Here is a 27,977-nt window from a genome sequence, read left to right on the forward strand (position 1 = left end):
TGGGACGTGAAAAGTCTTTGGCAGGACCAACGCCTAAGGTAAAGCGCTCCCCAGGAACCCGCCTCTGTCTCTGGAGAGCTGGAGAGACCAGCTGGGTGAGGTAATGTCTTTGACTGGACCAACTTGTGTAGGAGAGCGACACAAGGCAGCCAACAGAAGTTGCTCCAGTCAAAGAGATTACCTCGCCCACCTTGTGTCTCCACCAGCCCAGGACAGCCTCGCCGGAGGGAGAATGCGTCCGATTGTAAGATCTTGCAGTCAGCAAGCTGAGTTTGTGCAGTGTGCTGGGACATTTGCTCTGCCACTTTCCAGTGTTGATGTCACTACTGCAAGTCGTCTTCCTGGAAGTGGCACGTCATCCTTTCACAGACCGCGCTACCTGGCAGGACAGCGTCTCTAGGCACCCGGCTGTAAGCGCTTGTGTTCTAATCAGTGGCTGATGACGGTGACGAGGGCGGGGAGAGCGCCAAAGCTGTGCTCAGCACGCCGCCAGACTGCAGTGCTTCTGTGCAATCCAGATGCACTGCTAGACGGTCATAAGCCCGACAGGCCCCTGCTCACAGCCACCCTCCTGGGAAAGCCAGGCCTGTGCACAGCTACACCCACTCTCAGACGGAGGCCGTGTGCGCCACGTGCGTGCTTTGAATGCCGTCCTGCGCACTGCAGTGAAGCGCTTATTTCAGCCTGGCAGGAGAAAGGGAAGAGAACCCAGCATGTGCTTGTTTAATGCTAAACCTACAGCAGAGACCATCCCAAGCCTCCAGACTCAGGGGCGCGGCAGAAATGAGCACGGGACCAGCCTGGTGCCAGTGTGTATGTTCACATCTCGGCAGCCATGCTGAGAAACCCCTCCATGGCACTCGGGTAACCCTACGCCATGGAGTGCCTTGTGCTGCCTAGTGCCATGTGGTTGTTCAGTGCAGCCCAGCAAAACCGTGATGCAAACTTGCCAGGTCAGACACCAAACCTGCCGCTCCCCTTTCTCCGCAGCACAAGGAGAGCGGAAAGGCGCCTGGTGTTCTTTGGCCATGAACAAGAATTGGGTGTCAGGTTTTTCAAAGAGGAGCAATCACAGACGCAGGGCAGGCTGGGAGGGAGCTGGCTCCAGCTCGGAAGGCTTTCAGCCCGCACTGTTGACGCCCTGATTCATGTCTCACACACGTGCATTTTTGCAAGGGTGGGTGCAGACAGCCTGCTGAGAGAGGCTCATTTCCCAGCGAGAGACCTGGCGAAGGCAGCCAATCAGCCCCTGATCCGGCACAGCACAAGCGGAATGTCACTTCCTTTCCTGGAGCGTCCCAGGGGCTCAGTGTCTGGCAGGATGTTTACTTAGCTTTGCTTTCCTGCCGAGCCGAGCCGAGCCGAGCCGGGGAGGGGCAGGCTGCAGCAAGGCGCCCCGGGCCGGCAGAGGGTCCCAGGGCAGCAGCGGAGAAGCGTTCCCCGAGGGCGAGCTGTGCTACCGCGCCTGGCGCACGCTGCCGCCGAGTGACTGCTCCGGCCGTCTGCGTCCCGTGGAGCCCTCGCTGCCCAGCCGGGATGCCCTCTGGAGGGGCCTGGTACGTGCGCGGATGCTGGGGTGGGCTGGCGGGGAGCGAGGGCACCTGCCTCTCCCGGGTCCGCAAGGGCAGAGTGGCCCCGTTGTGAAAGTGAAAGGTCTGGCCAGCGGGATCTAGGCTCGTTTTCTGCCTGCGCCGGAGCAACGGGGAACTAGGAGAAAATAAGCCACAACGCCAGCAAGGAGCGAAAGGAGCATGGCCATGGCAGGGCGCTGTACTGCAAAGAAGGGCTGGATCTTTTCCTGGGGATAAGGCAACGCGCCACATGTACTGATCACACACAGAGTAACCAGTACTGATCAGATGCATAGGACACATCACACTCGTGCACTCACACTCACAAGCACACTCACTCCGTCTTGTTGTTACCAACAGTTGCTCCCCCTAATTGCACTGGCCAGGTGAGTTAGAGGGTGGAGCCAGGCTTCTGCCGATCCGGATCGATGCTCCCATGTTGACAAGACGAAAACCCGGGGTCCCTCTGCAAGATGCCTCCTATTTATCCCTCTCATGCAGCCAATTAGTCATCACCTCGCCTTTCTTAATGCTGCTTCAAAGAGAGTTCTTCCAAGGGCAGGCACTTGCTGCTGGACTCCCAAGGCGTCTGTCTGTCCAGTCTTCTTAATGAGCTCACTTTGCAGGTATTGTCTTAGCTCTGGCTCCCAGACCTTCTCCACCCTGGCAACTGCTGCTGGAGGTGCTTCCCTTTCAGTCTCCATTCACACCTCATTCATTGCAACAGGGCAATCAAGGAAAGGGGAGCGCTCAAAAGACATTTTTTCTTACAAGATCTGTATATCTGAATACAAAGTTATAGGAGAAATGTTCCAGAGATTCTATAAGAACACTTAAAGATAGATCTAAAAGGACAAGATCTTAATACAAAGTATAATATCACAGGGATTTCTCCACATTGTCCCCCTTTTGACCCCTCAAGAACAATTCTTGAGTGAGTCACACTTTATATAACTAATTAATGGTGATATATGAGAAGCAGTTTGAGCTTGTGGTTGTAATTCAACAAATATTCTCTTTATCCAGCAACACTTTTAATAAACAATATTTTGCAATAAGATGGAAGTCTGAGTGACCAACCCTTATGTGTAAAATATAGTTACATCATATACATTGCTGCACAGGGAGTTGAAAGAAATGCCTCCTGTATTGATCCCATAAACTCCCTGCTAACAATAGCATAATTGTCAGAGGGGGAAAGTTGATTTAAACATTCCAGTTAACACTGATTTTTTTTTATCCAATGTTTTCACATATCTATAATATAACCTTGTGCTTTAAGTTTATTCCTTCAAGTTTGTTTGTTTTTTATCAATAGATAAACCTTGTGCTTCATGCATAGTTTTTCTTTTAAATGAATCTTTACCACTTTTTCCAATTAGCAAGATTCAAATTCCTTGGCCTGTACTCTTTTGAGATACTGGTGTCTGTAAATACACTCAAAATGCATAATGCTTATTAAACCTTCCTGCCTAACGCAGTATCGTTTTTAACACAGTATACTAGCTAGTAAGACAGACATTAGACAAACACAAAACATAAAACAATCTTTGTTGCAACAATACATCCATGGTGTTATAGGGTGTTCAGCTGGTACCAGCTTGTCCTGATTTTCTGAAAGATTAAAAAAAAAAAAAGAACATACTTCTACCCCTTTGGGAGTGGCACATTATTATTTACATACTTTCTCTTTTACAAATATGCTTTCACTCCTCTCTTTGCTTACAATTACTCCTGTAGTTACATATTTTTGTTTTGTAGGCAAAACAGGTTTCAGTGGTTTCTACCCCTTCTTTTGGGTGAATTACCCCACTGTGTAATCATCACATTCAGGAGGTGTACTTCAGTTTTCTTCTTGTACAGCAGACTAGGTTAGCAAGTTTCTGCTGTGTCAAGTTTATGCATAGAGAATAGCCAAGAAGCATTATTACTGTAATTCCGGAGAATTTTCAGGGTGAGTTGTGTTTCCAATGACCATTTTTCTAAAAGCATTCCTTTAGACTACTTCTCTTTGAGATCAGTTTGTTAATAGCATCTTTAAATCTTTGCTTATACAGACCCCCTTTTGAATCTGTTTTCATGTTTAGCATTGTGCAAACATAAATCCTTTTTCTTGCTTGTTTTTAGATCCTGAGATTTTTAGATTCTCAGTTTCAGGTTTGACTCTTTTTTCCCACCTTTCTTTCTGGAGGGCTTAAATTTGAACTTTCTGATGTCAGGTAGTTTGCTGATCAAACTTAGCTATTACCTGCAAAGCTTCTTTGTGCTGCCAGCTAGGGCATCTGCACCACAGAACACTTTCTGGCTTGCTTTTAGATTCAAAGCTCCCGTCCCCCTCCCAAGGCAGGCAAAAGGCAGGCCCTGCAGCGAGCTGGGGGATTTCAGGTGACAACTTAGGAAGGACGGTCTGTCCTGTGTGGACATTAAGCCTCTGGTCATGGCTTTTCCCAGAGTCCTGCTCCCAAAGTCGGAGTCCAGAGGTCCGATTCCGAGCTCAGTCCTGTTTGCACTCCTGTCTCTGGATTTCTGATCCCCGTCTGGTGGGAGAGAGACCACACCCCCTCGCTCCCCACCCCGGGCAGCCTGCTTCACCTCGGTCTTGCTGCGCTCAGCCCCGGCGGGGGGCACTTGTCCATGGAGCTTGTGACGTGCTTTGGGACTATCGGCAGGGAGGGGCCTTGGCAGATGTCTAATGCTGGTGCGAGTTCTGCTTTCAGTTCTGCTGAAGTGAAACTCATGGTCTTCGGAGGAAGCCACCCCAGTGCAACTGAAAGAACCGTGGCCCATTGGCCCGTGAACTGTGTGTGCCAGGCCTCGCTGCAGTGCCCTGTGCCCATGAACGGAGCTTTGAGCCTGCAGGGACGGGGACCTGCCGGCGTTTCCTGGGCCCATTTCGGCCTGTCCCGCTCACGCAGTGGCGAGCGCGCATTGAACTCCAGGGGTGCGCGTGTGGAGAAGGGGGGCGCGTGCAGAGCTGACTTCGGCAGGCCACCGCCCGGGAGCTGCGCGAGAGCTACTCCTTAGAAGAGGAGCCGGCCGGGAGAAGGAGCAGGGCTGGTCCGTGTGCGGGTAGCTGCGGGTCCCCCGGCGGCTGATGCAGGGCTAATGCGAGCGCAGCGAGCATCACGCCAGCGGCGTTCTGAAAAGGCTCCTGGCGACCTTGGCCCCTCCGTCCATATCTAACCCCCTAAGTCGGGGGGCTCTGAGTGCAGTGGGAGCTGCAGGAGCTCAGCCCCTTTGAATACCAGGCTGCTTTCGTCTCTGCGCCGCGCTGAGGTGAGGGGCCTGCCCTGGGGCAAGCCAGGGCCAATGCCTGCAGCCCTGCCGGAGAGCCGTCCAGTGGCAGCAGACACCCAGCTCACAAGCGCATACGGACGGGAGGACAGTCCGGATTTTCCCTGCTTGGAGTGCAGAACGGAGCTCCGCCTTCCCTATGGCCTAGGGCTGCAGGAGACTTCCCCTGGTCGCACGCAGGGCTTTCCACATGGGCAGGGTATCGCTTTGGCCAGGACTGACTCTGGGCTGAGGAACCCGGGCGCGTGGGCGGCCTGGTGGCACGCTGGAGTCCAGACCCTCTTCCGGCTGGCTGCCGCATCGCGGTGTCGGGAGCGGGCGTGAGCCCCCACCGCGGCGGGGCGGTTTCCCTGTGGGCATTGAGTTACTGCCCGCGCGCTCCCCAGGAAAGGGCCGGGAGGGGCGCCACTGACAGGCTGTCGTCTGCTCTTGTGTCTCAGGAGCTGGCAGACCAACGGCACTTGTGAGGGTTCAGTGGACATGGAGCTGCTGCTGCACTACTCCCTTATCCCGTCGGTGAGTGAGCCGAGGGCAGAGGGGCTGCTTCCTGCATCGTGGGCAGGGGCCGTTTCCTTCTGCGCTCCTTCTGTGAGGCGGACAGGACACTGCAGCACACTGGCACGCGGCGTCTGGGGGGGACAAGCCGCCCCAAAGCCCCCAGCCGGCGTGTCCCTCGTGGCGAGTTTACACACCCTCCAGGGCCGCCTGTGTCCTTACGCCGCGTGGGGGCTCTTGTGCGTAGCCTGTCTGTGTTCACAGGTTCGCGTCCTGTGGTACCGGGCAGTCTTGCTGCGGGGAACGGGTTCAGTCGCGCGCGCAGCCGTAGGGAGTCCTGGGCGGGCCGGGCACAAAGGAGCTCTGCTTTCCCGAGAGCCTGGGGGCCAGGCGTGGGGGGGGGTGCGCAGAGGAGCGGTTCCCTTGCGCTCACTCACACCGTGTTCCCCTTCCTGGTGCCGAGCACTGCCCGGGGTTCTCCTGAGGAGCGTGGCAGCCCCCCACCGCAGCGGGTCCCAGACGCGCCCCGCGAGGGCAGGCAGAGGCCGCCAGGCCGAGGGGGGACGAGCCCCCATGCGCCATGTGGGAAAAGGGGCCTCTGGCAAGGCGCGACCCTGCCAACGGAACAGCCGAGAGCGCGTGGCCTGGCGTCGGGGCTCCCTTCGGCCCGGCCCAGGGCGTCTGTGCCAGCACCGTGGTCCCAGCCCCTGTGCCTGCTCCGAGAGCCCGTGGCCCGGACACGCCCGCTCACAGCTCTCCTCTCCTTGCAGCTTGCCATTATTGCGGTGCTGTCCTTCCTCGAGCGCCGAGCCAGCAGGACTTGGCTGGACGGGAAACTGCGCTTCCTGGAGGGCCGCTTTGGCATTGTGGTGTGAGTGCGAGCGGGCCTCGCGGGGCTGGGCTCTGCGGGGGGGTGAGCTCGCAGTCCGGAAGCTGAGCTCCGCACCCCTTCCCTGCCCAGCTCTGGGCCGAGGCTCGCCAGCCCCCAGGCGAAGCAGAAGTATCAGCATTTGGGGTGCGGGCCGCCTTGCCCTGGCTCGGGCCGGCCCTCCTCAGTCCAGGCCCGCTGTCGGTGATGCAGGGGAGTCAGCTGCAGGCTTTGCTCTTTGTTCACAGACCCCTGGATTTTGTGGGGACGTTCAGCAACCGGTGGTCCTTCGGGTTCGCCTTCGGCGCCACGGCCAATAAGGTCATGCTCCTGTTTTTGGAAGATTACGTGCCGCTGCAGGTGCCCCGCTGGGCCCAAGGTATGGTGCAGGCCACACGCCCGGCGGGGAGGGGCCCTTTGGCTGTCTAGTGCTTTGGGGTGGCACAGGAGCAGCCTGAGCCCCGGGGAAGGAGCCAGCTGGGCAGGGCGCTTGGCGAGGCCTGCTGGCTCCCTCGGGCCATAATGCTGCAGGAGGGGTGACCGTCTGGGAAGTGGCCATCTGGCACCCGAGTGGCGCCCCTCGGTACGTGTGCAGAGAGGAGCGCTCCTAGGAGCTCCGGCGGCCAGAGGCCAAGGTCAGTGCTGGTTTCGGTGGGGGGTTAGTTACTCGAGAGGCACAAACAGGCCAGCATTGAAGCACTTGCACCAAAGCAACGAGCCTCCATCCAGCACTAGTGTACAACCACTGTGCATGAGTCACGAGCCCTGGAGCCAGGGTGACTCAGGCCCCCGCGGTCTGACGGGTCAGTGCACCGTGCACTAGTGTACAACCACTGTGCATGAGACACGAGCCCTGGAGCCAGGGTGACTCAGGCCCCTGCGGTCTGGCGGGTCAGTGCACCGTGCACTAGTGTGCAATCACTGTGGGGTTAGTGCATGGGGCACTAGTGTGCGATCACTGTGGAGTTAGAGCATGGGGCACTAGTGTACGACACTCTTCTCCTTTCACACCTGTGGTGTAAGTGCTTCCATGGCCAGGGCACACCAGGGAGTGCCGAAGCCCTGCACTTGCTAACGGCAGGGAGGGGTTGCACTAGTCTGGTCTCTGAGGGGAGCTAGACGGTACTGAAGCGTGTGGGCTGGGGGGGCTGGGAAAGGCAGGGCTGGGATCAGCAATGTAAATGGCCACGGGGCTTTGTTCTTCTCTCCGAATCTGCTGGCAGAAGTGCCGACCTTCCGGCTCCCTCCACGGCCAGTGGCCTCAGGGCGTCCTGTGTGTGAGGAGGTGGCCTGTGCGCGTGCAGAGCTGCGACTTCTCAGCCGGCAGAGGAGACAAGAGCCTGGGTTCTAGTCCCGGGGCCCTTGGGACACGGGCGCGAGTCCACAGCCCCGGCCCGGGCCCGCTTTCCCAGCCGTGTCCCGAGCTAGCCAACGTGCGCGCTGTGCCGGCGGTGGCGCACGCTGAGACGCGCCCCCTGTGCTTTCCCTCCAGCCGTTGTGCTTCTCATAGGCGGCACTGAAGTGGGCCTCTCCCATTTCCCGCTCTTTGCCTGCCTCTCGACGGAGTCCCACGTCGCCGGCTCTGTCCTGGGCTTCTGCTACGCTTCCACTTGGTAAGCCATGGGCACTGAGACCCAGCCCCGCTCCCCGGCTACATGAGTGTGCGCTCATGTGCTGGCTGGCTCTGAGCCCGCTAACCACTGCGCCCTGCAGCGCACATGGGCTGGGCGGTTCCAGACTGGAACGCAGTGGGAGGGTGCCGGGGGCTTGGGGAGGCAGGGAGCCCAGCTCGCCACCCCCCAGGGCTGCCGGGACGGCAGGGAGCCCAGTGGGGCAGCTGCAGGGAGGCCAGAAATGACCCGTCAGGTCCCCAGGGTGCCAGGCCAGGGAGGTCCAACCTGTGTCTGGAAGTTTGCCTCGCTCCCTCCAAAGAGGCATGGGGTGTTCTGATGACAAGATGGGGGCTGGGAATCCTGTGTCAGAGGCCCGGCCATGCACACCGAGCCCGGGTGTGTCGCACACCGAGCCCGGGTGTGTCGCACACCGAGCCCGGGTGTGTCGCACACCGAGCCTGGGTGTGCTGTAACGACAGCAGTCGGAGTCCAGTAACACGGCTGTTTTCCAGGCTCGCAGCCATGATGATCTACATTGCGCAGTGCCCACACGGACAAGTAAGTGTGTTTCTGTCTGAGGAGGGCGTCACGTTCCTCGTGTTGGTAATGGTGCCGGGGCACTGGCACAGCGGAGGTTTGGCTAGCGAGTCAGCTCCTCCTAGCCCCGGTTCTGTCCCGTGCCGAGGAAGAGCAGGGTGCACAACAGCCTTGCCTGGCTTCGGAGAGGCCAGCGAGAGGAGTGAGTGCCCCAGACGGGGGCCCTGAGAGAGAGCATGGCATTGCCCGTGGGAGGGGAGAGCCCTGCGCGCAGACACCCAGGGCGGTGATCTCGGCCGTGGGGCGCTGCGGGTACAACTCTGCACCCAGACCCCAGCAGCCCCCGCCGATCCGCTCGGTGCCCGCCCGCCCGCCGATTCTGTGTCCGCATGGGGCTCTGCGCGTTAGCACACCAAGTCCTGTGAGTGTGCGCAGACCAGACGCCTGCGTGGGCTGTGGGACGGCCGGGGACAGAGCACCCCCCGCCAGCCCCGGTGCGCCTGCGAGGACGTGTATCCCCTGAAGAAGCTAGGGCCTCGCCGTGGGCCTGAGCCGCACCGCGTGGGCTGCAGAGCGAGCAGTACATGACCAACCGGGGAGAGCCGCCCCTGCCCTCGTGCGGGGGCGAGTGGGTAGAGGGCCATGCAGCCGAGTGGCTGGTGTGACAGCGGGCAGGGGGGATGCACCGCCAGGCTTACAGGCCAGGAGAGGGGCAGGAGTGGCTCGTGGGTCTCGGTGGAGGGCAGTCCGCGTGCCTGGCTGCAGGTCACGGCCAGCATACAACCTGCCCTTCACGCCCGCCGTGCCCCGTGGCTTGGCCCGCGTGGCAGGAGCTCTGTGACACGGTGCGCTCTGCTCTGCCTGGCCAGGCGTTGGGAGACTATGAGAGGATCATATTTTACTGGCCGTCCCTGCTGTGCCTGGTGTTCCTGCTGGGCCGCTTTGCCCTGATGTTTGCCAAAGCCCTGCGGGTGCGACTCAACATGGACGTGCCACGCGTGAGTGTCCCTAGGTAGCGGCGTCCCACTCATTCAGCCCTCGCTCCCCTCCCCGTGAGACTCCTCCCCGAGGCCTGGCCCCTTTCGCCCGCAACAAGAGCTGGCTTCACCCAGAGCGCTGGGTGCGCGTCTGCCAGCCACCCCTGGACGTCCAGCCCAGCGGGCATGTCCCCGAGGGGCCCCCAGCAGGGCACAGCCAGGTGGGGGCGGGGGAGTCCGGGCTGCCTGCAGCTCGTGCGGACGGTGCCCGTTCCAGCGGGACGGACCTCAGTGCCGGCTGGCCACTCCCCAGGGCAGCCCGGAGCCCCGTGGCGCTAGTCCTGCCCTTCTGCTCGCCTCCCGCGCCTGCTCGCGCCCCTCCCCTCTCCTGCTCCGTGCCGCCGGCAGGACACGGCCGGTCTTCCCACAGCCCCCACCCCGCCTGGTCGATGGGCCCCGGGTGCTCCTGGGGGCGCCTCTCCGAGATGCTGACCGTGCCCCTTTCCCACAGGAGGAGAGCCGGCTCCTGACCGTGCCCCAGGCTCAGTACGTGAAGCGTCTGCTCCGCAAGCCCCCCGAGCGGTGAGCGCGGCCCGACCCAGGACGCCGACTTGCAGCATTCCCGTTGGGTTCTCCCGGGCGCCTGCACCAGCTGCTGCCTATTGCCTGACGTGCCCGCCTGGGGAGAGCCGGGACAGGCCGGTTCTCTGGCCGCTGGGCCTGCCCATCTCCCCCCGAACGACATCGGCAGGCAGCGCGGGGAGCAGAGCACGTCCCCGCCGCTTGGCCTGCGACTCAGAGCCCCCGCCTGCGGCTGCCCTTCGCAGAGGCTGTGGCACGGGAGGCAGCCCGGCGGGGCCTGGCCAGGAGGGGCTAGGAGGGCGTGGTGGGCTCTTTCTCTGCAAAGGGGGGAATGACGGTGGACGGGATCTGGCCCTGGAAGTGCCACCGGTGCAGCGCTCGGTCCCTGCGCCAGCACTGACGTTCGGCTGTTTGCCCGTCTCCCTCCCTTCCCAGGCAGGCGCAGAAGTCTTGGGTCCGGCGCAAGCTGTACGAGTGGGATGCCTGCTTTCAGTTCCCCGGCCGAATGATTGGCACATCCGTGCTAGCCGTCATCTGCCTCTACCTTGTAAGTACACGGCACGTGTCCCCGAGCAGCGCTGCCCCCGCGGGGCCCGCCTGCCTGTAACCATTTCAAGCCAGGCTGAAACCTCACCCAGCTAACTAACCCAGGACTGGCCGCACATCTGCCAGGGCCGCTGGCTCCCGTAAGCCCCGAACCGCGCACCTGCTGGCCAGCAGCCTGACTGGGGCACCTTCCGGCCAGGCCAAAGGGCGTTCCCCTTGTTCATGGCAGGCTGAGGGAGAGAAAAGGCTACCACGTCTGTGTGTGCCCTGGGAGATACGTGCTACTCCTGTGGGAGAGCATTTATAGGACGTGGTTCCCTGGGGAGACTCTCCAGTCTGCTTAATCATAGAATCCTAGAATACTAGGACTGGAAGGGACCTCAAGAGGTCATCGAGTCCAGTCCCCTGCCCTCATGGCAGGACCAAATACTGTCTAGGCCATCCCCGATAGACATTTATCTAACCTACTCCTACATATCTCCAGAGATGGGGATTCCACAACCTCCCTGGGCAATTTATTCCAGTGTTTAACCACCCTGACAGGTAGGAACTTTTTCCTAACGTCCAACCTAAACCTCCCTTGCTGCAGTTTAAGCCCATTGCTGCTTGTTCTATCCTCTGAGACCAAGATGAACAAGTTTTCTCCCTCCTCCTTATGACACCCTTTTAGATACCTGAAAACTGCTCTCATGTCCCCCCTCAATCTTCTCTTTTCTAAACTAAACAAACCCAGTTCTTTCAGCCTTCCTTCATAGGTCATGTTCTCTAGATCTTTAATCATTCTTGTTGCCCTTCTCTGGACCCTTTCCAATTTCTCCACATCTTTCTTGAAATGCGGTGCCCAGAACTGGACACAGTACTCCAGCTGAGGCCTAACCAGCGGAGAGTAGAGCGGAAGAATGACTTCTCGTGTCTGGCTCACAACACTCCTGTTAATACATCCCAGAATCGTGTTTTCTTTTTTTGCAACAGCATCACACTGTTGGCTCATATTTAGCTTGTGGTCCACTATAACCCCTAGATCCCTTTCTGCCGTACTCCTTCCTAGACAGTCGCTTCCCATTCTGTATGCGTGAAACTGATTGTTCCTTCCTAAGTGGAGCACTTTGCATTTGTCCTTATTAAATTTCATCTTGTTTACTTCAGACCATTTCTTCACTTTGTTCAGATCATTTTGAATTATGACCCTATCCTCCAAAGCAGTTGCAACCCCTCCCAGCTTGGTATCATCTGCAAACTTAATAAGCGTACTTTCTATGCCAATATCTAAATTGTTGATGAAGATATTGAAGAGAGCCGGTCCCAAAAAAGACCCCTGCAGAACCCCACTTGTTCTCAATCCTGCTGGAAGGTATAACCATTAATAACTACTCTCTGAGCACAGTTATCCAGCCAGTTATGTACCCACCTTATAGTAGTCCCATCTAAGTTGTATTTGCCTAGTTTATTGATAAGAGTATCACGTGAGACCGTATCAAATGCCTTACTAAAGTCTAGGTATACCACATCCACCGCTTCTTCCTTATCCACAAGATTCGTTATCCTATCAGAGAAAGCTATCGGATTGGTTTGACATGATTTGTTCTTTACAAATCCATGTTGGCTGTTTCCTGCCACTTTCCAAGTGTTTACAGATGATTTCCTTAATTACTTGCTCCATTATCTTCCCTGGCACAGAAGTTAAACTAACTGGTCTGTAGTTTCCTGGGTTGTTCTTGTTTCCCTTTTTATAGATGGGCACTAGATTTGCCCTTTTCCAGTCTTCTGGAATCTCTCCTGTTTCCCATGATTTTCCAAAGGTGATAGCTAGAGGCTCAGAAACCTCCTCTATCAGCTCCTTGAGTATTCTAGGATGCATTTCATCAGGCCCTGGTGACTTGCAGGCATCTAACTTTTCTAAGTGATTTTTAACTTGTTCTTTTTTTATTTTATCTTCTAAACCTACTCCCTTCCCAGTAGCATTCACTATATTAGGCATTCCTTCATCAGACTTCTCGGTGAAGACCGAAACAAAGAAGTCATTAATCACCTCTGCCATTTCCAAGTTCCCTGTTACTGCTTCTCCCTCCTCACTGAGCAGTGGGCCTACCCTGTCCTTGGTATTCCTCTTGCTTCTAATGTATATCTAAAATGTCTTCTGGTTAATTCTGGGCCTCTTGGTCTCGGCGTCTGGTGCAGACTCCGGGGCGATAAACTCCCACCACGTTGTCTGAGGGACAAAGCTTGCCTGCGCCCCCTTGCTGTCATTGAAAGGTTGAGCTGAATCCCCTCTATGGAAGAGAATGTGTGTTTAAAACCAAATGTAGCCAGCCAGGTTCCCACAGAGTCGCGGCCAGAATGAACGGGGCCACCGGTGATGATGAGGCACGCAGTGCTGTTCTGCAGAAGTGGCCAGTGACTAGGTTGCTAAGCTGCTGTTTGTGTCTGTTTTCCCGCAGTTTATTGTCATTGAGATTTTCGTCCAGAAGCAATCCTTCCAACAGCTGAGGGCACTGGAGTCGACAATGGAAAATCATTTCCTACTTAGCAATAGCACCGAAGAACTTTCCCCCGTTTTCCCGTGGCTGGGAGAGTTTATTAATGTCCTGCAAGGTACGGAGCTGTCCTTACAAAAGGTGGCGTGAGGGCAATCCCTTTTCAAAAGCAGACTGAGCACACACTTCTAAGGCTGGGCCCTGCCCCTGCTAGGCAGTGGGCCACCTGCTGTGACTGGCACATCAGCGCCAAGTGGGAATGAACACATACACACGTTTCCTACAAAATGAAATTTAAAAAATCATTTTGGGCCCCGTAAAATAGAAAAGAGGAGACTGAGGGAGGATGGGACAGAGGTCTATAACATCATGACAGGTGTGGAAAAAGCGAATAAGGAAAAGTTATTTACTTGTTCCCATAATATAAGAACTAGGGGCCACCAAATGAAATTAATAGGCAGCAGGTTTAAAACAAAGAAAAGGAAGTTTTTCTTCACTCAGCGCACACTCAACCTGTGGAACTCCTTGCCTGAGGATGTGGTGAATACTAGGACTTTAACAGGATCCAATATAGAGCTAGATAAATTCATGGAGGTAAAGTCCATCAATGGCCATTAGCCAGGGTGGGTAGGAAAGGTGGCCCTAGCCTGTTTGGCTGGGAATGGATGACAGGGGAGGGATCACGTGCAGATTCCCTCTTGTGTTCCCCCCCTCTGGGGCACCTGGTGCTGGCCACTGTCGGCAGACAGGACTCTGGGCTGGATGGACCTTTGGTCTGACCCAATATGGCCGTTCTGATGTTAAAATGTCATTTCAAAATTGACATTTTACATTTAAAGTGCAAAAATTCAATTAAAATGATCAAAGTAAATTCCAAAAATGTCAAAAAAATCAAAAATGAAAAGTCATTGTGAAGTGACCAGTTGAACCAGCCTGCTCTGCAAGTGTGGAAATGGAATATTTTAATCCTCTCAAAATGCCTTTTTCCAGGTTTTCCCCCAAATCAGAATTTCATGAAACTCCTCTCATTCCTGCAAAAGTTTTGGTTAAATTTTTGCTGATAGAAAAACTTCCAATTGGAATTTTTTTGTCCAGTTTTTGCTGGATCCTTAGTCCCTAATATGGAAGCAAAATAATATGCGTGGCGGCATGCATTGTCACTTCGGCTGCTGCCGGGTGTGTTGGCAGTTGAGCGCTAGCAGCTTGGAGCGGAGGAACGAGGGAGAAAAGAACAGGAGGAGAGTGGCTGGGTGCGTTCTTTCAACTCCTGTGCTTAGCTGCCCATGGAAAGTGGCTTCCCTGAGTTACGGCTGGGCTCGGAGCCAAGCTTTATTTTTAAAGGAGTCTGGAAGAACTGGTCTGGGTTTCATCGATTGAAAAGTCGACAGGGAGAACTCGGCCCACTGGGCGTGAGCTCCTGCCTGGCGCGGGCCAAGTGTTCTCCCGGCAAGGTGCGCAGCGAGCCGAGTGGTGCCTAGGTGGCTATATTCACGCAGGCTTTGAGCGAGACAGCCCGTTTGGGTGGCAGGACTCCAAGAGAGGGAGGTGGCGGAAGTGGGGCAAACCAAAGGGCCTCCCACGAAGTCTCATTCTGACTCGGGCGCCCATGGGAAGCGGCGCAGAGGCCGAAAGCTGCCGCGGGTATGTGTAAGCTGAGTGGGAGCTCCCCCTCGTCTCCAGTGGACAGGTCTCCCCGTGTCAGACAGGCAGCGCGGCTGTTCCTTTCCCGGGCTCGGCAGGCAAGCAGGGACCCCCGCTGCACATTGGGAGAGCAGTGGCGGGGAACGTGCACCGCCAGGCGCTCAGGATCCCTGTTCTGCCGGTGCAGGCATGGACTCGAATCCACGGTTCTGAGCCAGGCCTTTGGGCTGGGCTCCGCGCTGTAATTCACCCGCAGCATTTCAGAGTGCCTGGCTGCCCGGCCCAAAGCGAGCCAAAGGGGGGGCCTGGAGCCCCCGCCTGAGAGGGTGAGACAAGCCAGCCTGTGTCTCGGCAGGGTGGCCCCGAGGCGCCCCTGGCTGTGTGGCCCTGTGATTCCCTGTGGGTCAGTAGCTGAGAGCTCTGAGCTGAGCCACAGGGCTTTTGCCATCCCGCCGTGGGAGCGGCAGAGAACACGTTCGGCTTTTCCGCAGGTGTCTGGTTTTTCACCGTCTTTGCTGCCTCCCTGACCTGCATCACCTACGTGTTCCACATCTTGGCCTGCTACAGGTATGGACGGGCCGGAGGCGAACCGCCCAGGCAGCTCAGGTCTCTCGGGCCACGAGTCCTCCAGCAGCAGGGAGCTGATCGAGCACTAGTGCACTCTGCCCGGGCGTTGGCTGCTCAAGCTCAGTGTGTCTCAACCAGTGGTCCGAGGACCCTCAGGGGCACTCGAGAGAAGTTGGGGGGTTCATCAGCACAACTGACGTCTGGAGAAAACGGAATTTTTGTTCTAAGCTTGACAACACGTTATTAGTTTTGTACTTTTTGCACCCAAAAATTCCATCGCCTGCCCGGCTACGATGAAGTTGTTTAAACAAATGTGTTGCGATGGTAGAAAAAAATATTGTGTGTCTGAAAACTCTAGGGACTGGGGGGGACTTAGAATTTTTTTTAAAAGGGATAAAAAAGGTGGGGAAACACTGGTCTAGAGCCAGGGTCTCAGCCTTTTCCTGAGCCCGGCCCCGTGCTGGACAACTGCCGTGGCCCGCCTGCGCCACGGCAGCTGGGTGGCCAAGACTCATCCACACAGACAGCTCTCCAGTGTCCTAGAATTTGTTAACGAAGCTAAATGACTAAACCAAACCACGTGAACCCATCCAGTTAGAATAAAGAGGCTTCAGAGCAACTCAGCTTCATCTAATCAGGGTCATTACTGCAAACAGCACAATTCCTTGCAGACGTGATCTAATCGTGTCTAGCTATAAGCTGTGAAAAAATAAATCTCCCATTTATCTGTGCAAAACTCTGTAAACTAACTTTGCCACTTTTATCCAGAAAACACATGAAGCGGCTGTGGGCAGGGGAGAAACATTTCCTGCCCGTCAGATTTCACCAGCCTTCTTCTTCTCGCAGCGTGGTAAGTTCCCGCGGCTTTTCCCCGCCTGCAGCGCACGTCCTGCCAACACCTGGAATTCAGTGGGGCGGCTCGGACTGATGCTTCTACGCCCCCGGTGTTAACCCACAGCGCTGACTCAAGCTCTGTCCTTCTGTAAATGCAGGCAGCAATAGCAAGATACTCCGGCTGGCAAATCGCATACTTGTTATGGGGTACGTGCCCCCGGCAGCGCAAGCCCACGCGCCACGGTCGCCCTTTGTCTCGCAGTAAGGGTTGTGTGTTCTCCTTTCCAGGGTACCTGATCCTGCACACGGTGCAGTGCGTGTTCGGGATGTTCATCATGTACGCTGTTGTTCTGCCGATACACCATGGCCAAGGCCTGGAAGTGGCGAAGGAGTTGGGACTGACAATGTAAGTGCACTGGCTTGGCACAGCTCTGGGCTCACCCCACGCTCGCGGGGCGCCTTGGGACGGAGCCTCTGGCACAGCGAGAGTCCTCCCGAAGGGCCCGGGGCGCACACTAGGCCGTGCCACCCTGCGGCGCTCTCAGCGGTCCCTGTGCTCCTTCCGCTGCGATGCTGTCGGGTGTCCGTGGCACCGTGCCTGCCGGCGTGGTTCAAGCAGCCCAAGGAGCGAGCGTGGCCGGCGGCAGAGCCTCTCCTGCCCAGAGCGCCGTCCCGGCACGTTTGTCCGTCCAGCGTGGGTCGCCCGCCCGCTCGCTCGGGAGTTACTTCACCCCCACACCGAGCAGCCCTCTGCCTGGGACCGGGGCTACGGCTTCCTGCAGCCTCCCGCCCTCAGCTGCAGAATGGGCCCTTCAATCGCACTGTGGCGGGTTCCTGGCTGGGCCCCGCGGTTTGTCTTGGGATGTGCTGAAATGCCACTGAGCCCCCATCCTGCCCTTGGGGCACCCCTCTGCTCCGCCCCCGAGCCAGGCCCCCCGGCCCCCTCCGCCCCTGAGCCAGGCCCCCCGGCCCCCTCCGGCAGCGCCCCTCCGCTCCCGAGCCAGGCCCCCCGCCCCCCTCCGGCAGCGCCCCTCCGCTCCGCCCCCGAGCCAGGCCCCCCGCTCCCCTCCGGCAGCGCCCCTCCGCTCCGCCCCCGAGCCAGGCCCCCCGCGCCCCTCCGGCAGCGCCCCTCCGCTCCGCCCCCGAGCCAGGCCCCCCGCGCCCCTCCGCCCCCGAGCCAGGCCCCCCGCCCCCCTCCGGCAGCGCCCCTCCGCTCCGCCCCCGAGCCAGGCCCCCCGCTCCCCTCCGGCAGCGCCCCTCCGCTCCGCCCCCGAGCCAGGCCCCCCGCGCCCCTCCGCCCCCGAGCCAGGCCCCCCGCCCCCCTCCGGCAGCGCCCCTCCGCTCCGCCACCGAGCCAGGCCCCCCCGTCCCCTCCGGCAGCGCCCCTCCGCTCTGCCCCCGAGCCAGGCCCCCCCGTCCCCTCCGGCAGCGCCCCTCCGCTCCGCCCCCGAGCCAGGCCCCCCGCTCCCCTCCGGCAGCGCCCCTCCGCTCCGCCCCCGAGCCAGGTGTGACGGCACGTTGGGGGTTCCCCATCTCCTGCACCCCGAAATGGCACAAACAGACTGCACCAGCCAGTGGAATTGAGGGTGGTTTATTGCTCCTCCAGCACAGCGCAGCACAGATGTAATCTGGTCACAGGAACTGGGCTAGGATGCCTCAGGCCCCCTTGAGATGGGGGAGACTGGGCCCCTAAACTCCAGCTCCTCTCCCTAGGCTGTCCCATCCATGCCCTCCGACAGCCAGCAACCCACTCCCCAACTTCCAGCCCTGCCCCCCAGCCAAGGCAGCATTCCACCTTCCTTTGTTCCTCTCCATGGGGGGTGTCTGGCCACTGGTTTGCATAGTGACTCATCCTGTTTTGCTGGGTCGTGGTACCCACAGCAGCCAGTGGGGGTTCCCCCAGAGCCAGCAGCATAGAAACCAGCCAGGTACCCCCACTACGTCACAGTTCTCCCCCCTCCGAGAGCGAACTGAGCAGGGTCACTCCGCTCGTGACCTAGGGAAGTTCGGGTCCTCTGCGTGGGAACCCGCCCTGGGGACATGGGTGCTCCCCTTGACTCGGGCCGGCCGTGGCGAGGCCCCACATGAATTGGCTTCCCTCTGTCCACTCGCCGCCCCGCTCCAGGGCGACTGGCACAGGCCTGTCCTCGGGGGTCACACCCACCCTTCCGCTGGCCTTGATCTCTGGCCGGGGTCTCTCGGGCCAGGGCCATGAGCCCAGCGAGCCTTCTCTGGACAGCCAGGGCGGCTTCCACCCCCGATGCTCCATCCAGGGAGGACTTCCCCTCCCATAACTCTCTCAGCAAGCCCAGAGGGTCTATCTGGGGTAGAGACCCCCAAGCCGCGTTCCTCCTGTCTTGGGCCTTCCCGCCCCTCTGGCAGGAGTCACAGGACCGGCAGTACCGCTGCACGGCTGTAAAGATTCCCGGCCAATAGAAGTGCTGGAGCAGCTTCAGCCGGGTGCTCCGGATCCCCCGGTGGCCCCCAACGGGGGAATCGTGGGCCAAATACAGCAGCTTGAGGCGATACTTTCGGGGGACGACCAGCTGCCGCTCTACCCTCCATGCCCTCGCCTTCCTGGGGGGGAGCCACTCACGGAACAGGAGCCCACGCTCCCGCAGGAATCTCTCCTGGCCACCTCTCCCCCGGGGCTGAGCTGCACGGAGGCCAGCCTGGTCCCTCAGCCTCTGCAAGGAGGGGTCTGCCTGCACCTCAGCCTGGAATTCAGCTGCTGAGGCAGGGATCGGGACCTGTCCCCCACCTCTGCCTAGGTCCGGAGTCCCAGCCTGGCTGGACCCCGTGTCCACTGGGATGGGACCCTGAGGACGCTGCCAGGAGTCCTTCCCTGGACCCACGTTGTCAGCCCCCCACTGGCTCTGGGTGGTGACTAGAGCCCGCTGGGATTCATGGGGCCACTCCTCTAGGTCATTCCCCATCAGCACCTCGGTGGGCAAGTGCGGGTGCACCCCCACTTCCTTGAGGCCCTCCTTGGCCCCCCATTTCAGATGCACCCTGGCTACAGGCACCTTAAACGGGGACCCGTCTATGCCCTTCAGGGTCAGCTGCGCGTGGGGTAGTATCCGCTCCTGGGCCACTATGTCAGATCGGGCCAGAGTCACCTCCGCCCCCGTGTCCCAGAAGCCCGTCACCTTCCTACCATCCACCTCCAGGGGTATGAGGCACTCGCTCCGCAGGGGCCGTCCTGCCCCCACCCGGTACACGGAGGAATCCGCCTCCTGAGAATCAGACCTCCCAGGGGAGGTGCACTGAGCATCCTTCCCCTCTCTCTGAGCTGAGGTTTGCCTGCCAGCCCCTGCCTCTGGGGCAGCCTGCCCTTCCTCCCGCCCCAGCCAGTTAACCCTGGAAAGTCCCCGGTCCTGGGACCTGGTGCACTGAGCCCTCTTGTGGCCTTTTTGCCCACAGCGCTGGCAAGTTAGGCTTTGGGCTGTCTCTGTCCAGGCCCTGGCTGGTTCTCTGGGGCGCAGACGACCTGTTCCTTGGTCTCGCCCCGTAGTTGACTCCCTCCGTCGCTCAGCCGAGATCCGGTCTCTGCGCGGTTCCCTCTCTCTCCGGGACTCCCGTTCACACCCGGACCGGCTCTCCGTGAACTCATCCGCCAGTCTCCCGGCCTCCTGGGGGTTCTCTGGTCTCCGGTCCTTGAGCCACAGCCTCAGTTTGGGTGGGCACGCTTCATAGAACTGCTCCATCATGACCAGCTTGAGCAGCTCCTCTGCGGTCTGGGCTCCGACTCCAGACACCCACTTGCGGCCGTATTGCGCCAGGCGGGAGGCCAGGTCCACATAGGTCTCCCGTGGCCCTTTCTGTACCCCCCGGAACTTCTTCCTGTACATCTCGGGGGTCAGCCCGAACTTGTGCAGCAGGGCCTCCTTGACTCGGTTGTAATCCCCTGGCTGTAGGTCCTCCAGCTGACTGAGCACTCCGGCCGCCTCCTGGCTCAGTGCGGGGATGAGCTCCTGCAGCCAGTCAGCTGGGGGAACCCGTTGCAGTCCACAGGCCCTCTCAAAGGCACTGAGGAACCCGTCTATGTCACCCATGTCCTTCAATTGGGCCACCATGAGCCTCTCCAAGCGTCTGGCAGTCCTGGGACCCTGGGGCCCATCCGCACTTGGCGCAGCCGGTGCCCCGCCGGTTCTCCGCTCTGCCATGACCAGCTCATGCTGTCGCTGCCTCTCTCGGTCCTGGCGCTCCTTCTCTCGATCTTGGCGCTCCCTCTCTCGGTCCTGGCGGTCCTTCTCTCGGTCCTCTACTTCCAATTCCCTGATCCGCAGCTGGATCTCCAGCCGCCGCAGCTCCGCTGGGCTGGCCCCTGCCCTAGATGGGCTACGGCTTGCAGGCCTCCCGGGAGACGCTGTCTCATCTCTCCGTTGGGTTCCAGCGCTCCTCCCCCTCTCTGAGCCTGACACACTCTCAGGGGGGGTCTGGCTGCTTCCCCTGGGGACAAGATCCTGGCCCTGTGGCTGGTCATTATCTTCCAGCTGGGCAATCAGCTGGGCCTTGGTTGCTTTCCGCACAGGCAAGCCCCTCTCTCTGCACAGCCCCACCAGCTCTGCCTTCAAGAGTCGGGCGTAGGCCATCTGCCCGCTGGGCCCCTCGGTGCAGACTCACCAGTCTAGTGCTGCAGCGCCCCACGATTCCCAGGAACCGCTTCGCTCTGTCTCCAGCACGCCTGGCTCCAGGGCTCTTGCTTCTACAGCGCCTTGTCGCTCACCGCTGGAAGCTCCATCCACGGGGTGCAGTGCATCCCACTTCTGACACCAGTGTGACGGCACGTTGGGGGTTCCCCATCTCCTGCACCCCGAAATGGCACAAACAGACTGCACCAGCCAGTGGAATTGAGGGTGGTTTATTGCTCCTCCAGCACAGCGCAGCACAGATGTAATCTGGTCACAGGAACTGGGCTAGGATGCCTCAGGCCCCCTTGAGATGGGGGAGACTGGGCCCCTAAACTCCAGCTCCTCTCCCTAGGCTGTCCCATCCATGCCCTCCGACAGCCAGCAACCCACTCCCCAACTTCCAGCCCTGCCCCCCAGCCAAGGCAGCATTCCACCTTCCTTTGTTCCTCTCCATGGGGGGTGTCTGGCCACTGGTTTGCATAGTGACTCATCCTGTTTTGCTGGGTCGTGGTACCCACAGCAGCCAGTGGGGGTTCCCCCAGAGCCAGCAGCATAGAAACCAGCCAGGTACCCCCACTACGTCACACCAGGCCCCCCCACCCCCCTCCGGCAGCGCCCCTCTGCTCCGCCCCCGAGCCAGGCCCCCCGGCCCCCCCGTCCCCTCCAGAAGTTCCCCCCGCTCCCTCTTCCCGGTCCCAGACCCCTACAACAGGACGGAGGGGCAGCCCCCTTGGGAATCGATGGCCTGGGTCCAGCGCTGAATTCAGTTCAATACGTTTTCCGTCGGAGTCGTTCCCAGACCCCTTAGGCCTGGTCCCTGGAGCCTGGGGGTGCACCGTGGGCGTCAGACTCTGCCCGGCAGAACGGTGCCATTTCACACCTGCCGTGCTCTGGCCCGGCTGGCAGCCACACGGACGGGTCTGCCTCTCTTCCTTCTCCCTCCCAGCCTGGCCGCGGGGATCGCCGTCGGGCTCGTGCTCTTACAAGTCCGGGTGGCTGCCCTCTTCTTCCTGCAGCCCAGGATCCGGCCAGCGGACGAGCAGAAGCCGCTAGCTCTCAATAACAGGCGAGTGGGGGCAGAGAGCCCTTTGGCTTGCGGCTCCCCCTGCGGCGCTTGTCGGGCCGAGGGCTGCGCGGCAAACACCAGCCCCCGGGGGGAGGGCACCAGTGGGGCCTGGAACAGGCTGCTGCGGCCAGCAAAGGGGAAGGGGCCGTGGTCCCTACAGCGCGGAGAGACCCTGCTGTGAGTGCAGGGACTCGGCTAGTCCAGCGCCAGGTCGCACACAACTGATCCCGTCCCAAGCACTGCCCCGCCCCTTCCCCGCGGCCCCGCCCCTTCCCCACGGCCCCGCCCCTTCCCTGACGTCTCACCCTGCTTCACTCCGTCCCCTTTCCCCTCGCTCCTTTTCCCTGGGTTGGGGCAGGGCTCTGGCTGGGGGTAGAAGCTGGGCCTGAGGGGTTTGGGAAGCAGAGAGGGCTCTGGCTGGGGGTGCAGACTCGGATGGGGCCAGCGCTGAGGGGTTCAGCGTGCAGGAGGGGACGCCGGGCTGGGGCAGGGGCTGGAGTGCGGGAAGGGGTGAGGCTCTGGCTGGGAGTGCGGGTCCGGGGAGGGGGATGGAATTGGGGTGCAGGAGGCGGTTCGGGGCTGGGGTGAAGGGGGTGACAGCACCAGATGGGGTGTGGGGCCAGGGATGAGGGGTTTGGGGGGCAGGAGGGGCTCTGGGCTGGGCGGGGGTTGGGGGTGCGCGCTGTGGGAGGGAGTTTGGGGGGGGCACAGGGTTGGGGTGTGGGAGGGGTGAGGAGTGGGGCCTAGGGGCAGCATGTACCTCGGGAGCTCCCGGAAGTTTCCCCGCACGGCTCCTAGGCAGAGGCTCACCAGGCGGCTCCCCACGGGCCCATCCCTATGGGTCCCACTGGCCACAGCTTCAGAGCTGGGGTGTGGGTGCCGGCAGTGCACGGAGCCCGGAGCCTGTCCCAGCCCCGCTGCGTCACTGGACTTTTACCGGCCCTGGCAGCTGCCACCAGCGCCCCTGGGACCCGGCGTCCCGCTCGCAGGCTGCTGGGCACCCAGCCACGATGGCCTCTGCGGCGGGCAGGCGGGCAGCGCACGTCCTGCTGCGCGCGGTCTGCAGCCGGCGGCCGTGGGCTCGAGCCGGCCTTCCTGTCGCACCGGCGGGAACGAGCCCCACAGCCGTGCTCGGGGGCGTGGCACCTTCCAGCCGTGGGGAGAGGCCCGGGCCAGGCGGTGCTCTTTGAGTCCCGCGGAGATGGCTCCGGCCCGAGGCCAGCCCTGGAGCCAGTGCGAGGCTGCTGCGTACGCGCCTCCCGCCGCGGTTGTGCTGGGCGCGCACTAGCCATGGCAGGGTGGCACGCTGGGTTCTCTCTCCTTGTGCACAAGTCTGTCGGTGCTGCCCTGGGTGCCCCGCCCCGCCCCCACGCGGCGCTGCCCACCTCTGCTCGCCCCTGGGTGCCCCGCATGGCGCTGCCCACCTCTGCTCGCCCCTGGGTGCTCTGCCCTGCATGGCCCGCGTGGCGCTGCCCACCTCTGCTCGCCCCTGGGTGCTCCGCCCTGCATGGCCCGCGTGGCGCTGCCCACCTCTGCTCGCCCCTGGGTGCTCTGCCCTGCATGGCCCGCGTGGCGCTGCCCACCTCTGCTCGCCCCTGGGTGCTCCGCCCTGCATGGCCCGCGCGGCGCTGCCCACCTCTGCTCGCCCCTGGGTGCCCCGCGTGGCGCTGCCCACCTCTGCTCGCCCCTGGGTGCTCTGCCCTGCATGGCCCGCGTGGCGCTGCCCACCTCTACTCGCGCCGGGTGAGCAGGCGGCTCCGCTCTTTTGCAGGAAGGCCTTCCACAACTTCAATTACTTCCTCTTCTTCTACAACGTGCTCCTGGGCCTGGGGGCCTGCCTGTCCCGGCTGCTCTGCAGCGCCCTGCTGGGGACGTGGCTGATCGCCCGCATCGACAGGACCATACTGCAGAGAGGCTACGAAGGGGCTGACACGGGTAAGGGCCGGGCCAGCGCGCTCACAACGCGGAGTGCAACGCGTCCAGCAAACCCCCGATTCACCGGCAGGCGTCTCTTCCTGCCCAGCCAAGCAGCAAGCACAATACAGTGCCCTGAAGGGCTGCGCCAGGCCAGCGCCTGGCCTCCCTCATGCACCCGAGGGTCCCCCGGCACCTCGCAGAGTATCGGCTCCCGAGCTGCTGGGCGAAACCCACTTCCTGGAGCGAGTCGGGCACAGGGGGTCAGCCCACGGAGATCAGGCTCCTCCACCTTTGGGAGCTAGTCTCAAGGGTGCCACAGACCCACTGGGCGCCCCTCTGAGCCAAGCACCTAACAGCCTGTGCATCCGAAGGCTTCCACGGCCACGCAGGCCTGGCCCCAGACTCTGCCCCGATGGGTTTGAGCCCAGGCTGCCCTGGCCTGCTTCGAAGAGGGAGGAGTAATGATGTGACTGTTTTCAAAGAGGGGACGCTGCCGGGGAATAAGCCCCAACACTGGGCTTTTCCAATGGAGATCAGCCGCTTGTCTGTGCTTGGAGCTGTGAGTGTAGCCTTGCGAAGAACCGCAGCGAACCTGCCCGGCTCCTTCCAACGCTCTGCGAGCAGCTCCCGGTCGAGTCACGCGGACGGCCATGGCCTGGCGCTGGGCAGGCCTGCGGGGGCTGAGCGTTCCTTGCAAACTCTTGCAGGCTGCGTTCAGACGCTGCTGTTTGAGTGCTGTGGCTGGCTGCTGATTTCGGTTTCTGATTCCTGATTGGAGGCCTTGTTTGTATAAGTGACGGCTGTTCTGTCAGACGATTCCTTCCTTCCTCGGGCCCACATCCCGCAGGAGAGGCGCAAACATCCGCCCACCTGCCAGCACCTCGCTGCTCTCACACCTGGCCCGGGCGGCGGGGCGGGGCGGGGCGGCAGTGCTGCTGGTGTCTGTGCAGTGGGGTGAACCCGGCGCCCGAGCTGTGCTCTTCTCACAAGCGCCTGCGGGTCCGAGGGGAGCGGCGGTGCCCAAGGAAGGCAGCAGCACGGGGCCCGCAGGCCGTAGGGAAGGGAACCAGCTGCACAGCCCGGTGGGTCTCTCCTGTGTCCCTTCACTGCAGGATTCAACACGTGGGTCGGGATGCTCTTTATGGACCACTACCACACCAACCCCACCCTCCTCTGCTTCTGCCACGTTCTTCTGGTGGGGAGCCCTGAGCGGAGCCTGCCGAAAGCCACCAGATACGCTTCCTTCGGCAGCATCTCCAGTAAGTGCCGCGCCGCTCCGCTCTGCGCCTGTGCCCGTGTACTTGCGCCCCGGGAGCCACTGTGCGCGGGACGCTCGGCGCCGATGCCCTGAGCCGCACGGTGCTCCCGGCTGCGCAGTTGCCATGCCCTGTGCCAGTCCGAGATTAGCGCCGAGGCCCACGCACGGCCTGCAAACTCAGGGCCAGAACCCCGCTCGGCGCTTTGCTTCCCACAGGGTCCCGCGGGCGCCAGTGTCCCAGGGTTACAGCAGGCGGGCCTGGGGGCCCAGGGGCAGGAGGGTGTCAGTCCTGAGCCACGGTCCCCTGGCGCCAGTCGGTGGAGTGGGGGGAATTTGGCCCACGCGGCGGGGGCAGAGGGAAGGTGGAGGGACGCTCTGATTCCAGGCAGGGACTGGAGAGCGATTGGTGGGCTCCCGGGGAGCAGAGGGGGGAAGCGCGGTGCAGGGGCTGGAAGCCGATCCGCACGGGCCAGGCTGCAGGGGGGTGCATACTCCTCAGCACTGCCCACGGTCAAAGCAGGGTGTTGGGACCAGCTCTGCCCGGGGCGTGGTGGGGCCAGCCCCGGTGGCAGTGGGTTTCCTGGCCGGCGAAGGGCTGTGTGCAGTGGCGTCTCGCGGGGCCGCTGGCCAGCAGTTCCTGGGCGCGCGCTGATCCAGACCCGCTGCCTGCTGGGCGCTGGGCCACTTTCTTTGCAGATGCCAGAATCTCCCCTCAGGCCCGGACCCGGTGGCTGCTGCTCTACTCCCTTCTCAACAACCCCCAGCTCGTGGCGCTCAGGAAGCCGAGCGCGCGCTCCAGGGTCGGTGCGGCGCCCCAGGGTCCCTGCGTCTAGCCAGCTCGGCCGGTCCGGTGCCAGTGGGCAGCCTCTGGCCACCTGGGCTTGCGGCGCTGTCTCTGGGAAGGCTGAGAGCTCTGCGGCCGGGGGTGCGTGTGTCCACCCGGCAGCTGTGCCGTGTCAAACCCCGGCAGCCAGCCAGAGCCCCCTGGTCCCTGCCTGAGTAGAGCCACGGCCCTTCCTTCTCTCACTGGGCCAAGCCTGCGAGTGCCAGCTCCCTGCGTTTCCCCCGGGCAGGCGGGTCCTGGGGCCTCCCTCTCCAGCAAGCACGGCTTTCGCTGCCGACTCCCCGCCGGGCCACTAGTGCTCCAGCCACGGCCCTTGAGACGCCAGCGCTGGTGGGAGAAGTCAGCCCAGTCCCATAGCCGGGCGGGGCTCTGTCCGCTCCAGGTACCAGGCGCCTCCCTGGCGCTGATGCGGCGCCAGCTGTGGAGAGGTGGGCTCAGGGTTTGTTATGCCCCAGGCAGGCGCCGGGGCGGCTGCGGAGACAGGACGTGCTGTTCTGCTTCTGGGGCTGGGCCGTGATCCCAAACAGCTCCTCAGCTGCCCCGGCACCCGCGTGGGGCAGAACAAGCCTCGGGCCCTCCTTCGGGGAGACAGGCTACAGCTTTTCCTGGGGTTGGGGGGGCACAAGCTCAGGGTGCCTCGGAGCTGGTGGGGTGGGGGCCGCTCTGGGCGGTGGCGGAAGCTGCCACGTGCACACGAGTTCCCCCGCCGGCCTGTTGGGCAGAGCGGTGGTTGGGCTGGGGCCGTGGGACAGACCCAGCTGTGAGGAGATGGGGCCTAGCAGGGCTGGGCTCAGCAGCCCCTGGGGGCTCTTCCAGCGCATGTCCCTAGCGCTCATGCTCCAGGGCTGCAGCCGGCTGCCTGCGGCGGTCAGGAGGGGATTCCATCCCCGCGCCCAGCGGGTTGGGCTGACAGGTTTTGTGGCTCCTTCCTCCGGAGCGCCAGGGACGGTCCCGGCTGAAGATGGGGCTGGACGGGACAGACCCAGGCCCAGAAGCTCGGCTGGCTGGTTCTGCTCACGCTCGGGGTCTGACTGGCGCCGTGTGCGGGCTCAGGCGGGAATGCCCCTGGGTGGATCAGACTGGCAGCGACCCTGGGGTGTTTCCCCTCCCCCTGCAGCGTGGGGGGGTCACATGCTAGGCGTGGCCGGGCCCCCCCTCTCTCATGCAGGGCTGGTTCCCTGGTCCCACCTGCGGCACGGAACAGTCTGGTTCCCGGGCCGCCTGTCCCGATGCGACGCTCTGGCGCCCACGCTGGCCCTGAACTCGGTGACGCTGGGACTGTTCTCGGCCCAGAGAAAATCAACACAAGAAGGGGGCCTCCGATGGCCGGAGCCCAGCGCCGTGTCACGGCCGGAGGGCACCCTCCTCTGCACCAGCAAGAGAACGAGACGCGCCTGCCTGCCTGGGCCGAGGAACGACGCTTGCACCATGGACACAGTAACCCTCAGATTTATTAATGTACCAAAAAAGGATAAAAAATATATATTAAACCACTATGTCAATTACATACCCTAGTCATAAATAATCAACCACGCCTTGCTACTGGCAAATCACTCGGCACGCTCTCCGCGTCACACGGGCGAGGCGACTCCAGTGCAGGGACCAGGACTAGCGGGGGCGGTGCGCACGGGGGACTCGGCCTCACGCCCATCGTGCGCCAGCTGCTCCGGGAGCCTGGAAGAGCCTCCCCCGCCCGCGAGGACAGCACGGCGCTCCCCGGCGGGAGAGGGTCTGGCCCCGCACAGCAAGGAGAGCGGCCCGGGGAGTGTCCTGGCGGAAGGTGGAGCTCTGCGTTATTTACCCGACGGCCGCTCTTTGGATAGGAAACGTTTCTGTCCACAGGAAGGTTCTCGCGCCACTCGCGCAGCCACGGACAGCAGCGCCCGTGGCCACACGCACAGGGCTGCGGTTGGCAGCCAGCCAGCATGCACCGCAGAGGAAAGACGGGGCGTCTTCACTTCGCCACCAATTCCGAGTTCTGGTCACCGCAGCCACGTCCTGCTCCGTGGCTTGCCGGTGCCTCCTGCCCACTGCAGGGCCCAAGCTGGCGCTAGAGGGTCCGGACGGCCACTGGGTAAAGCAGGGACAAGTGTTCTGCGCCCTTGATGGGCAGTTTTTTGGTGGTGTAGTAGTGGATGACCTCTGGAACGCTGTCGAACGGGGGGCTGTTCTGGCCCAGGACGTATTTCTCTTTGGTTTTGGTCAGTTTCATGTGCATGAACCCTTGGCTGCTCCTGCGAAGGGGGAGAGAGAGAGAGA

General features: G+C 61.2%; 2 protein-coding genes across 4 annotated transcripts in view; one reads left to right on the forward strand and one right to left on the reverse strand.

Moving 5' to 3' along the window:
- Window positions 1-1,274: 1,274 nt before the first annotated feature.
- On the forward strand, window positions 1,275-27,223 carry LOC102454495 (stimulated by retinoic acid gene 6 protein-like). Of its 2 annotated transcripts, XM_089779142.1 has the most exons (18): window positions 1,275-1,556; window positions 5,306-5,381; window positions 6,131-6,231; window positions 6,477-6,607; window positions 7,721-7,841; window positions 8,354-8,399; window positions 9,248-9,376; window positions 9,867-9,937; window positions 10,373-10,484; window positions 12,922-13,075; window positions 15,090-15,165; window positions 15,934-16,015; window positions 16,158-16,206; window positions 16,288-16,405; window positions 21,580-21,703; window positions 23,475-23,634; window positions 24,729-24,875; window positions 25,571-27,223. In XM_089779142.1, the coding sequence occupies exons 1-18, from the start codon at window positions 1,537-1,539 to the stop codon at window positions 25,705-25,707; spliced, it is 1,854 nt and encodes a 617-aa protein (XP_089635268.1). In that variant the 5' UTR covers window positions 1,275-1,536; the 3' UTR covers window positions 25,708-27,223. The 2 variants fall into 2 exon arrangements, with proteins under 2 accessions (XP_089635268.1, XP_089635267.1); XM_089779141.1 differs by lacking the exons at window positions 1,275-1,556; window positions 23,475-23,634; window positions 24,729-24,875; window positions 25,571-27,223 and adding an exon at window positions 1,571-4,847 and having other exon boundaries at window positions 21,580-22,192.
- The window catches only part of SHB (SH2 domain containing adaptor protein B), a 38,288-nt gene continuing 37,462 nt past the window's right edge, over window positions 27,152-27,977 (reverse strand). For both annotated transcript variants that reach the window (XM_075931227.2, XM_075931226.2), the window contains one exon: window positions 27,152-27,952. In XM_075931227.2, coding sequence (XP_075787342.1) covers window positions 27,769-27,952 — 184 coding nt within the window. In that variant the 3' untranslated portion in view covers window positions 27,152-27,768. The remainder of the gene's footprint in view (window positions 27,953-27,977) is intronic.

This window comes from Pelodiscus sinensis, chromosome 6 (assembly GCF_052426305.1).
Source record: "Pelodiscus sinensis isolate ZL-2025 chromosome 6, ASM5242630v1, whole genome shotgun sequence".
NCBI lineage: Eukaryota > Metazoa > Chordata > Testudines > Trionychidae > Pelodiscus > Pelodiscus sinensis.

Excerpts from the sequence above, each read along its gene's own strand:
- LOC102454495 (XM_089779142.1), top strand. The coding sequence starts at position 1,537 with ATGCCCTCTGGAGGGGCCTG. Across the intron at positions 15,166-15,933 it reads CACATCTTGGCCTGCTACAG|AAAACACATGAAGCGGCTGT; the intron begins GTATGGACGGGC and ends ACTTTTATCCAG. Across the intron at positions 16,207-16,287 it reads AATCGCATACTTGTTATGGG|GGTACCTGATCCTGCACACG; the intron begins GTACGTGCCCCC and ends TCTCCTTTCCAG.